We start from the raw sequence: 12553 nt of genomic DNA, 5'->3' as shown, positions 1-12553 counted from the left end.
ATTGTCCAACAACGCTGCTGCTGCTGCTGCTCCCCAGGTCTTTGTAGATGTCACGCCAAGCCAGGCTGTCATACATGATCATTTCAACCCATCGTGTGCCAATGGTTCCAGCGTTAATATGATACTGACAAAATATTTAGATGCAATGTCACGCTACCGCCTCATAGACCCCCACCCACCCCTGCTCCCCGACAGTTCGTGGGTGGCTTTCGAAATTATGAAAAACCCGCGCTAATACGACAAGGAGAATGGACGAGCTCTAATGTCGATTCCGGAGTGCCCTTCTCAACTCCAGCTTAATAAGAGGGTCATTTAAACTGATACACACAATCACGAGTCCAGCGCGTGATCCAAAGACCAAGGTGAATACATCACTCCCGTCAGCCGACCTTGGACTGTCCCCTGTGAGGATCGACGTGTCGTCAATGTGTGTGTGTGTGTGTGTGTGTGTGTGTGTGTGTGTGTGTGTGTGTGTGTGTGTGTGTGTGTGTGTGTGTGTGTGTGTGTGTGTGTGTGTGTGTGTGTGTGTGTGTGTGTGTGTGTGTGTGTGTGTGTGTGTGTGTGTGTGTGTGTGTGTGTGTGTGTGATTCACCATGGTCTTGGATCACGTGTTGGACTCGTGATCGACAGTTATTTCCCTTCCGTAAGAGAGCTCAGAGCTCATATATGACCGATCTATGGGTAATGCTGTGACCTTACACGCACACACACACACACAACTCCCCGCCCACGAGAGTTGGAGTAACAAACCGCAGCGCAGCGATACTGAAATTATTTCACCCCTGGGCGGGATTCGAGCCCTGACCGTCGTAGTGGCAGCCGAGAACTCTAACCATTGCACCGCGAGGTGTGAGTGTGTGTGTGTGCGTGTGCGTGCGTGTGTGTGTGTGTGTGTGTGTGTGTGTGTGTGTGTGTGTGTGTGTGTGTGTGTGTGTGTGTGTGTGTGTGTGTGTGTGTGTGTGTGTGTGTGTGTGTGTGTGTATGTGTGTGTATGTGTGTGTGTATGTGTGTGTGTGTGTGTGTGTGTGTGTGTGTGTGTGTGTGTGTGTGTGTGTGTGTGTGTGTGTGTGTGTGTGTGTGTGTGTGTGTGTGTGTGTGTGTGTGTGTGTGTGTGTGTGTGTGTTTGTGTATATGTGTGTGTTTGTGTGTATGTGTGTGTGTGTGCGTGTGTGCGTGTGTGTTGCAGCAGCGACAGCAGGAGCACCTTGAATCGTCAATGAACCTGAGAGGACCTGAAAAACTGCACTCGGCGAGCGCTCCGTCGACGGCGGCTGCGCGTGCACCTTGCTGCCCGCCCGTCCGTCAGGCCCCAAAATCTGCCGCTCTGGCTCGACCCTCCTCACTCTACCGACGAGAGGGTAAGAAGGTGCCACAAAGACGAGTACAACAGTCTGGGGTGACAGCCGTAACAAAAAGAGGAGGGTCATTTGAAGTGGAAGATGTTCCTTGAGAGGGGACGTTCATAAAACATTTTTCCCTTTCGAGAGGAGTGCCACATCGGAGATGAAGGAAATTGACTAGCGACAGCCGGAACTAAAAGGAAATGGTCACCACTCGAAGCACTTTGATTAACTTTTGTGGCACCACCAACATCTGTACAGATACTTCCTTCTTTGTTTTTGTTTTTTTTAATCGGTTAAATTCTGTGTGTGCGTGTGTGTGTGTGTGTGTGTGTGTGTGTGTGTGTGTGTGTGTGTGTGTGTGTGTGTGTGTGTGTGTGTGTGTGTGTGTGTGTGTGTGTGTGTGTGTGTGTGTGTGTGTGTGTGTGTGTGTGTGTGCGTGTGTGTGTGTGTGTATTACCTAGTTGTATTTACCTAGTTGTATTTTACGGGAAGGGGAGCTATGCTCGTGGTGCCCGTCTTCATATCTCATTTTATCTAGACTGGTTTTAAATTCGTGTATCGTTTTTGCACACACCACTTTCTCATCTAACTTGTTCCAAACGTCTATTACCCTGTGGGAAAAGCTGTTCTTTTTCAGGTCTCTTCTATAGCTGTCTTTCTTGATTTTCTTTCCGTGTCCTCTTGTATTTCTACTATCCCATTTTATTAGATCCTCTCTATCAATAGTTTCTATGCCTTTCATGATTCTATCAATAGTTATCAAGTCTCCTCTCTCTCTTCTTTGCTCTAATGTCTGTAGCTCAAGTTTTGCTAGTCTCTCTTCATATGATAGTTCTGAGAGTGTTGGTGCCAATTTCGTAATTGGTTTTTGTATTCTTTCAAATTTTGTTATACATTTTTTTGTACTTGGTGACCACGTTGTCGCTGCATACTCCAATCTTGGTCTTATCAAAGTGACTAGTATTTTCTTCACCATTTCTTCGTCCAGGTATGTAAATGCCACTTTGATTGTTCTTATTAAATTATAAGTTTCTCCAAAATCTTGTTTATATGTTTCTAAGGGGACATATTATTCATAATAATGACTCCCAGGTCCTTCTCATTTTCTATTTTTTCGATTTCTTCTTCTCCCAATTTATATGATCCCACTATTCTTTTTTGCTTTTTCCAAATTTCATTATACTACTCTTCTTAATATTGAATTCCATCTCCCACTTCCTACTCCATTCCCATACTTTATTGAGATCACTCTGTAGCGACTCACAATCTTCTTCAGTGTTCACTTTTTTCAACAATTTTGCGTCATCCGCAAAGAAGCTTATATAACTTTCAATTCCCTTATCCATATCATTAATATATATATAGCAAACATTATTGGGGCCAGAACTGTTCCTTGTGGAACTCCACACTTCATCCCAATTAGAGTGTTTGTCTCTTATCACCACTCATTTTTCTTTCATGCAAGAAGTATTCCATCCACTTCAGCAGTTTGCCCTGTATTCCTCCTGCAGTTTCTAATTTCTTTAGCAATTTCTTATGTGGCACCTTATCAAAAGCTTTTTTCAGGTCTAGAAATGCACAATCAGCCCATCCATCTTTCTTGTATTACATTTATTAGAAACACATTAAGTTTGTGACGCATTATCGTCTTTGTATCCAAGCTGCCTTGGATTTAGTACGTTGTTTTTTCCAAAATGCCTTACCCATCTAATTTTGATAATTCTTTCACAAATTTTAGCTATCGTACCTTAAGAGAGACCGGTCTATAAATAGTAGGATCTTCCTTGTTTCCCCCTGTATATATTGGTACTATATTTGCTCTTTTCCAATCTACTGGAACTTTTCCTTCTTTCAATGAACTGTTTATTAGACTATGTATTTTGTCTGTTAGTTCGTTCCTGCATTTTCTCAAAACCCAGTTTGCCATTTCATCTGTTCCATGCAATTTTCTGACATCGAGATTACTCAAGTGATTCATTATTTCATTCCTTGTTACTTCTATTTCTTTCATAGGGGAGACTTTCTCCTCCCACTCGATATCTCTAGGTTGTATGTTCTCCCTCGTAAACACCGATTTAAAATACTTGTTCATAACTTCTCCCATTTCTATTTCCTCTGTGTATTCAACTCCTCCTTGTCGTAGTTTCTCTAATTCTTGTTTGTTTTTCATTTTGTTGTTTACAAATCTGTAAAATAGGTTTGATTGATCTTTACATTTTTCTATGACATCTTTTTCGTATTTTCTCTTTTCTTCTCTGCATACTTGTACATATTAATTTCTATAACTAGTATATATTTTCCATTTTTCAGGTCTTTTGTCTTTTTTTCCGTTTTATCCATGCTTTATCCTTTTTGTCTTTTAACTCACTACATCTTTTGCTGTACCAACACTTTACATGTTCTTTTTCTTGATTTTGTCTTGGAACATAATTTTCCATTCCTTCTTTATAAATTTTTGTCAAACTATTCCACTTCTCTTCTACTGTTGTTTCCTCTTTGTGTATTCTTTCCCAGTCTGCTTTTTGAAAGAATCCTCTTATTATATATATTTTTTTTATACATCGATCTTCCCTTTCTATATTGTTTGTTTTTTCATGTATTTTTCCTCATTTACTTCCAATTCAACCAATATGTGGTCACTTTTTCTTATTGGTGTCTTATATTCAATCTTGCCCACTATTTCGGGTTCTGGTGTGATTACTAGGTCCATTCTCGATGGTTCTTCCTCATTTATATACTTAGTATTCTTTTGTATCCATTGCGTCATTGTATGTTCTATAATCATATCAAGTAGTACATTTCTCCATAGGTCGTGTCCACCCTTCACTGTCATCTCTTCCCAGCAGATTTCTTTACAATTAAAGTCACCCATTATAACTATTCTTCCTCCATCTTCCATTACCTTATTTAGTGTTATCTTTGTATCTTCTAACATATTTTTGTGTTCTCTCTCTTCCCACGGAGCCGTTTTAGGAGGCACATAATTTACTATAAACTTCCTGCTCTTCCCATCCTTGTCCTCCACTTCCATCATAATCATCTCTACTCTATTCCTTCCATATGTGACATTCCTCACATTTACATCCTTCTTAGCCAGGAACATAATTCCACCCCTTTGTTTTACCTCTCTCTTTCTAGTCCAATAATGATATGCACCATGTCCTACACTGTTAGGTGGTAGTGGACCTTTCAATTTTGCCTCTACAATTCCCATTATGTCAGGTTCTTTTTCATTCAGGTAATCATTCAGTTCGTTCAAGCCTGTTATTAAGCCATCTATATTTGTGTAAGACACTTTTAATTGTCTGCTACTTCCATCGTGTTTTCTGTTTCCCTTCTGTTTTTCTCTGCTATAAACCATTTCTTCACTTGCATATCCACTACTCTCCAATAGAATTTCTCTCTTTCTGACTATTTTTTTCTATTTTTTTTCCTTAGCTTCTAGTCTTTTTGTTTTCTCATCCTCTCTTTCCTCTTTATTCATTTCCCTTTTTATCCATACCTGTTTATATTGATCACCGTCTGCTAGTTTCCCTGTTTTTGCTAAGATATTCTCTGCTGTTGGTTGTGACCTGAATTTAACCTTAATTGGTCTGGTCATATCTGTATTGTATTTCTCTAGCCTATATATTTCTTCTATTTGTTTCCCCTTTCCGGTTCATCTTCTTGAACTACTTCTAATATCTTATTTGCTTTTTCCTTTTCCTTCTTTATTCTTGTAGTTCAATTTGGATTATACTTCTCTTCCATCCCTAATATAATTATACATTTCTTTTTTTCCGCTCTCTTACTATATTCTCCTTCTCCCTCATCACTTTAATAAATGTGTCCTTAGTTTGTTCTTTCATCAGCTGTTTCACTATATCTGTAAATTCAATTATATTGTTCTCTTGTACTTTTTCCAACCACTTACCTCTTTTGCTATGGACTCTTTATCCTCTTTATTATTCCCCTTTGATTCCTCATTCTCATCCTTTACTTCTCTTAACTGTCTTTTTAATTCTTCTATTTCTTTAGTTAGGTTTTGGTTCTCCTTCTTTAGTTCTTCCAGTTTATCAACTCTTTGGGTAACTAGTGTTAATTGGTTAAACCTAACCTCCCATGCTTCGTTCATTTTTTTAGTTTCTCCTCTAGATTTACTAGTCGGGGGAGGTTGTCACCTCCTCCCTCATTGAATATTTAAAAGCAGTTATCTTCTCTTTCCATTGATCTGCTATTATCTATATTTCTGCTTTTGACACTTCTGCTTCCTTGTTCTTCCTCGTCTGTGTGTTCTACATCCTTTTGTTTACACTCCTTCTAATATCCGGGGCCCGTTCGTCCCCTTCTTCATTTCCCCAGTAATCCCTCTCTTTCACCTTTTTCTTCACCTTCCCACTACTTCCCTACTAATGCAACAAAGGTACTCCCTCGTTGTTGAGATCGATAAAACTTGAATTTTCCTGGAGTTCCAAACTTCGTTGTCACTTCAACCGACGTGTGTGCGTGCGTGTGTGTGTGTGTGTGTGTGTGTGTGTGTGTGTGTGTGTGTGTGTGTGTGTGTGTGTGTGTGTGTGTGTGTGTGTGTGTGTGTGTGTGTGTGTGTGTGTGTGTGTGTGTGTGTGTGTGTGTGTGTGTGTGTGTGTGTGTGTGTGTGTGTGTGTGTGTGTGTGTGTGTGTGTGTGTGAAAACCTTTCCCAAAATATTTTTCTATATTCAATTACAGTATACAGTCCACCCAGCCATCTATTTCATATAGTGCACTGATCCCTCAAATGTATAGCCTTCCTTTTCAAAGTACAAATTAATTATTTGCCATATATCTTTCACAAATGTCACATTTTAGCTAGAATGTTAATCAAGAACACTGGTCTATTATTTACGGATTCCTTTATATTTCTTCCTTTATAAATTGGGACAATGTTATTAATTTTTCAATCTGCTGGCGCTTTCATCTCTTCTAAAGGACACGCATTAGCTCTTGAATCTTACCTATCAGTTGTTCTCTACATTTTGTAATTAATTTGAGATCCCATAAGACCCCTTGGCTTTTCGTACCTCTGATGTATCTAGAAGTACTTCCCGCAAGTCAATATTTTGGGGGCTTTAGCGACACCCCTACGAACGAGTCACTTTTTTTTTTATAACTAGAGACTAATCTTTATAAAAAAGTATGCTGATCATTTAACTTCTACTGTCCCTACTTTCTATTACCCTCCTTAATCTTCACCCCTCTTCTATCCATTGTTCCCAAAGATAGAAGTGCTGGTCATTGGCAACAATCCAGAATCCTCCCGCACTTCCACCCAAGAGTTTATCAGAAAGGTTAACTAAGATAGAAATTAGATAGATATTTTCAATTATTTCAGAATTACGAACCAATTTCAGAGTTCAGACGACAAAATCGAGTCCCGCAATGGAATCACTCAATTCAGGTAGTGGATCAAGAGAACAATGAATATACGTTGGTAGCCAGAGATTTCAATGCCAGAGTAGGGGGGAACATTACGCGTGAATCATGCCCTGGGAAGTTTTGAGTAGGTAAGAGAATGAAAGGTGGGAGACTAGTTAGTTTTGCGCATAGGTACACCATAATAAGAAATTATTACATTCTTCTAAGATTCTATATTAGTAGATGACAATAACAGTGTTATCATACCAAATCGAATACACAATTAAATCTACTCTCAAACCAGTAAGAAATATGATAGTGCTCATATCGCATAAACCTAGATACATGAAATAATACAGGAACAATTTTCAAATGGAAATAAAAATGCTAACCAAAATAATAATAATAATAAAAAAAAAACATATTTTGTTCTGGCTACCATCAGATGAACTTATTCAACGTTGGTCAAGAATTTATGCTGAAAAAATTAGGGATATTTCAATTAAGGAATCCATGGGAAAGCGGCAAAGAAAGAGTAACCTTTTCAAGGAAATTCAGCTTGGATTTGGCCGTGCAAGCTGCTCTTTCACATACTGCTTTAGTGGATGTTTTAGAGATGTGGTTGTGGGCGTACTCGTTCAAGGTTTGTATAATTTACAAGACAAAAGTGTTCTAAATTCATGGATATAGAAAGATCAGGTTACACTGGAAATCAAAACACATTCTTACCTTTCATACTCTGCGACCTTTTGACTGGAAGCGATGGCTTCGAAGACAATGCCCTGTGTTTATTACTACACTCGTCCACCGTCGATATCTCCTTGTACGCCACACAAGTCTGCGGCGGACCCGTTTTGTTACAGTTCACGAATTCAAACTCACTTTCTGCGTCTGACCACGTGACGAGATGAGCTTCTTCCACCTCTCCTTGGAACAACTCTTCACGGGTCGTAAAGAATGATTCCTCAAGTCCCCTGTCCACTCGATAACTCTGTACCACATCTCTCGACCCTGGGACAATTGAATCGTGCGGTCCGGATGTCTGAAGAGCTTCGGTTTTTTCTTCTACTTCGATTAAAACAGATTCAGAATCGGATTCTGGAGGATTGAGGTATCGGTTTTCTAAGAGAGCGAGAAACGTTTTAGGCGAGGGTAGGTCGTCAGTGACTTCATCTTTTGGTCTCTGATCCTCGGGTGATGATTGGCGGCGACTGGGTCGTCGTTCCTCACGATTCTTTGCCGAACGCTTTCGTCTTGGGGGAGCAACGACCGGGGGAGGACTTTCGGCCTTAGGCTTGTGGTCTTTGAGCTTCGGCTGGAACATGTCATAGTCAATATTGTCCAGTTCGTAGTCCGTTTCGGAAAAGGACTCGAATTCCCCATTTATGTGAATATCTTCATCAGAAAAGGACTCCGAAAGTTCTTGTGGAGTAGGCTTTGAAGAAATATGTGTTCTACTTTCCAAGTTGCCTGCTTCTGTGAAGTGACTGTAACTGATCGTTGAGTCTTCTGGCGAAATTATGTTCTGTTCAACTGAAGCAGACATAAGCTTTTTGGATTCGATATTACTGGACGTTTTCGGCATGATGGAAATTTCTGAAGAAGAAGAGAATTGAGATGGTGTAGTAATGACTCCTAAGCGGCTAGGCGAAAACGCTTCAGGTCTAGAGAAATACCCACCCAAAGACAGGGATGATCTTTTAGGAGGTACTATTACATTTGGACTTCTATCAGTTGCATCAAGTACAATGCCATCATCTCCCATAGTTTTCTTCCTCTCCTCAGCAAAGAAATCTTTGTACTTCTCATCCCATATGAGGCTATGCCGTACCCTGTCTGCCAGTCGAAGCTGTTGGTGCTTCGGATGCAGAGAGCCGTGCTTCTGTGAAATTTCCACATTATCGTTGTCTTTTATTGTTATCACAGTAACTTCTGTTGATGGACTCACGCCTTTCACTACAGAACTTCTGGTTTCTACCTCATCCCCTGAACCTTCGCTGGCGTCTATATACGGGATCGAATCTGATGTCCTAGTCTTTGGTCGGTGTCGACAAAAGAAGGCTTTGGTGTTTTCTTGTATAGGCGTTTTCCCTGGACTTGTATATTCCAGGTTCTCATACGCGTCATCATCATTCTCCTGAGGTGTTTCCTTTCTTATGTCCATCGCCTGTAGCTCTTCGTCGTTCATACGTCTGACTATCTGGAAGTTTTCATATTTTTCATCGTTTTCAGAAATTATATCACCATCCTTTGTCATGCGAATTATTTGATAGTTTTCATAAGCATGGTCATCGTCAACATCACTGTCCTCCTTTTTAAACACTTGGCACACGTAGATGGCTTCAAGACTGTGGTCGTTCTCAAACTGTTCGTCACCAGAACTTGTGGGAAGAGCTTCGTATACAAAAGTGATATTACCAAAGCTTCCCAACTTTTCTTCTTTTTCCAGACTGAAATAACCACCTTCAGGATCGTCGTCATCGCCATCCTTTGGTTTGTCTAATGGTCCTTTGGAATGAATGGTTGCTTCTCTTGTTTCTATTCCACATACATTTTCCCATTTCCTTCTTGATCTTGAGCGCCCATAGGCATCGTCGTCAGCAACTTCACAGTCATTTTGTTTGCCTTGGTCACTGTAGTCTTTGATGTGGCTTTCCTCTTGATCATTTGTGCCACACTTGTTTTTCAACGAGTACTGACCTGTCCCCTCACTGCTACTGCCCCTGTTGTTCTTATTGTTGCACTGCTTTGCAGCAAGAAACGGTGGTGGCACGATGGCTGACTTACGGGGTCTTGAAGCAGATCGGGCCCTCTTGGGCCTAACTGGAGTCTCGTCCGGCACCGCGTCAGCGACTGCCGGACTTTGTAATGATAGATTCGGATTTTCTGTGGCGCTGAAACTTCGCGTCCTCGATGCAGAGCGTACTCTTAAACGTTCTCCTTTGGTACTCACCCGGATCTTCTCGTTGTTTTCTGGATTAAAAGATGGTGAATGCAGCTTCTCCGACTTTCTCCTTCTGTCGCTAGACCTGTGTTTCTTCGGGCTCGCGAGACCTCCGAAGTCTCCTTTACTCATTGCTGCTATTGCGCTCTTGGAGTTTTGGCTACTTCGCAAGGATTTTTCACTTTTTCCACTCATCAATGATCTTTCACTCTCGCTGGGTGGTAACCCAACTTCCTCTTTACGGTCGAAAATCGTTCTATCTTTCTTGTCTCTTTTCTTAGATTTCTTTCCACCGACATCAATATCTTGGAAGGACACTCCAGAAACTGCTTTGTAGACGCTGGTCTTGCGTTGAGCCATGAAGGATGAGGGTGCAAGCACTTTGTTTATCACAGGCACGAGCCTTTGTTTTACTCCCCTCCTCTCTAATTTATTGCCCGAGGCAGCTTTCTGCACCGTGGAAGGTGACAAAAACACTTTAAATTCGTTGCTAGCATCCATCCTGATAGTTACAAATAATCCCAAGCAAAGTTTAGATTTTGGGTGCGTGCGGACGTCACTCTTCCCAGAATGTGTTTGTAGTGACGGACTTTTCACTCTCCGAAGTGATAAAGGCGCACTTGTGTTTTAGATTCAGTGAGCACAGCACTACGCATTCGCACAAAAGAAAAGGGTGATCGTCACGCAAAGCGTTTTTAAAATGGAAGAGTCCTTTGGCACTGCAGCACCAACACCGGGCTTGGAAGGTGTCACGAACGACTACAGACTTTTCCTCACACTTCGGCGGAAGCGAGCGGAGTGGACAAGGGGACGGGATGAATCACAAAAAATGCGTTTCTTGTTTCTGACTGCGATGGTGGTCGTGGATCTTTTGCTGATCTTGCCAGTGAAGGTTTCTTCTCGCCATCACTCTGGACAGAACAGTTTTTTTCCAAGAGGAGCTCCGATGGCTACGGCTGCCGTTGACCTCCGAGTATCCACTCGCGGGTTACCGGTCAGGTCAAAGGTTGTCTCCTGTGACAGTACCATCTGGAAAGTGAAACACAAAATATAAAGTTAGTATATAGCATATGGGCACGCAAGAATATGTACCAAAATCAGACATGTACGTCACCCTTTCGGTTGCAGTTCTTCTAAACTTTAAAGGAAAATCACCTGCATGGCCTTAGAACAAATCACTGAAAGCCCCTCCCCCCACCCGCAGTTTTGTGTGTGTGATTCACCATGGCTTTCAATGATGTTGGTGCAGCGGACAAAATCTCATTCTCGAACTGCTGCATGGTGATCTCAGCCAGGATTACCGAGACTGGCGAGCCCATGGGGGTCCCAATTCTCTGGTGGTACACCGTGTCTCTGAAATTAAAAATAGTTGAGTCTAGGCACAGATTAACCAACCTCATCAATTCACTGGTGGAAAGCTTTTCATTGTCCAGGTAACCCCTTGTTTCCTCCATCGCGGACAACACCGCCCGTTCCACGAGGTCTTGGGGTAGAGACGTGAACATGGACTTCACATCGAAAGACACCATAATTTCATCACTCTCCAATCTTACGTCTCGTACTTTTTCCAGGAATTCACTTGAGGATGAGGCCAGGGATTCGGTCATTCCGAAATTTTACGGGCTGCCCAATTATTCCTTTCAGAGGGTCCCCCACATACAACCTAGCGTCGGTGATGGCCAAAAGACTTAGACCCTTGGTAGTGAGCTCGACACGGATTTTGAAAAATTCAAGTGAATTCCTAGAAAAGGTACGAGACGTAAGAGTGGAGAGTGATGAGATTATGGTGTCTTTCGATGTGAAGTCCATGTTCACGCCTTTACCCCAAGACCTCGTGGAACGGGCGGTGTTGTCCGCGATGGAGGAAACAAGGAGCTACCTGGACAATGAAAAGCTTTCCACCAGTGAATTGATGAGGTTGGTTAATCTGTGCCTAGATTCAACCTTTTTTAATTTCAGAGACACGGTGTACCACCAGAGGATTTGGACCCCCATGGGCTCGCCAACCTCGGTAATCCTGGCTGAGATCACCATGGTCTTGGATCACGTGTTGGACTCGTGATCGACTGTTATTTTCTATCCCAGAAGAGAGCTCAGAGGTCATATATGACCAATCTATGGGTAATGCTGTGACCTTACATGCACAAACACACCAAATTCCCCACCCACGAGAGTTGGAGTAACAACCCGCAGTGCAGCGATACTGAAATTATTTCAGCCCTGGGCAGGGAACTCCACCAACTGCGCCACGAGTTGTGTGTTTGTGTGTGTGTGTGTGTGTGTGTGTGTGTGTGTGTGTGTGTGTGTGTGTGTGTGTGTGTGTGTGTGTGTGTGTGTGTGTGTGTGTGTGTGAGTGTGTGTGTGTGATTCACCATGGTCTTGGATCACGTGTTGGACTCGTGATCGACAGCTATTTCCCCTCCCGGAAGAAAACTCAGAGTTCATATATGACCGATCTATGGGTAATGTGACCTGCAGCGATACTGAAATTATTTCATCCCTTGGCAGGATTCAAACCCGGATCCCCGTAGTATCAGCCGGGAACTCTACCACTGCGCCACGAGTCGCGCGCGCGCGCGTGTGTGTGTGTGTGCGTGTGAAACTATGCATTGGTAATATTTGTTTACAGGTGGCAATCAGTTTCACTTTTTTTTCGTTTTAAAGCTTATTTTAGTAAATTATTTTCAGTCAAAAGGCGCTGGAAACGAATAGTGGGAACGTCATAGGTTTTCTTATGAAATAGAATTGGTAACGTTATTCGCTGTAAAGTGAGACATTTTATTGTGTGGGGTTTAAGACGATGATTTATCTATATACTTATAAAATTCTGATCATCATGTTTGTTATCTTGCTTGAAACCGTCTACTGAAGAAGAAGAGATATGACGTCACGACT

General features: G+C 41.9%; 1 protein-coding gene across 2 annotated transcripts in view; it reads right to left on the bottom strand.

Moving 5' to 3' along the window:
• LOC143040219 (uncharacterized) overlaps window positions 1-12553 on the bottom strand; it is a 128137-nt gene that overhangs the window by 69996 nt on the left and 45588 nt on the right. For both annotated transcript variants that reach the window (XM_076210914.1, XM_076210913.1), the window contains exon 2: window positions 7444-10687. In XM_076210914.1, the coding sequence (XP_076067029.1) occupies window positions 7444-10159 (2716 nt within the window). In that variant the 5' untranslated portion in view covers window positions 10160-10687. The remainder of the gene's footprint in view (window positions 1-7443; window positions 10688-12553) is intronic.

This window comes from Oratosquilla oratoria, chromosome 28, assembly GCF_046742065.1.
Source record: "Oratosquilla oratoria isolate Oo_2021 chromosome 28, ASM4674206v1, whole genome shotgun sequence".
Classification (NCBI taxonomy): domain Eukaryota; kingdom Metazoa; phylum Arthropoda; class Malacostraca; order Stomatopoda; family Squillidae; genus Oratosquilla; species Oratosquilla oratoria.
Note: the sequence above shows the minus strand (reverse complement) of the source record. Positions and strands in the feature narration are given on the sequence as shown.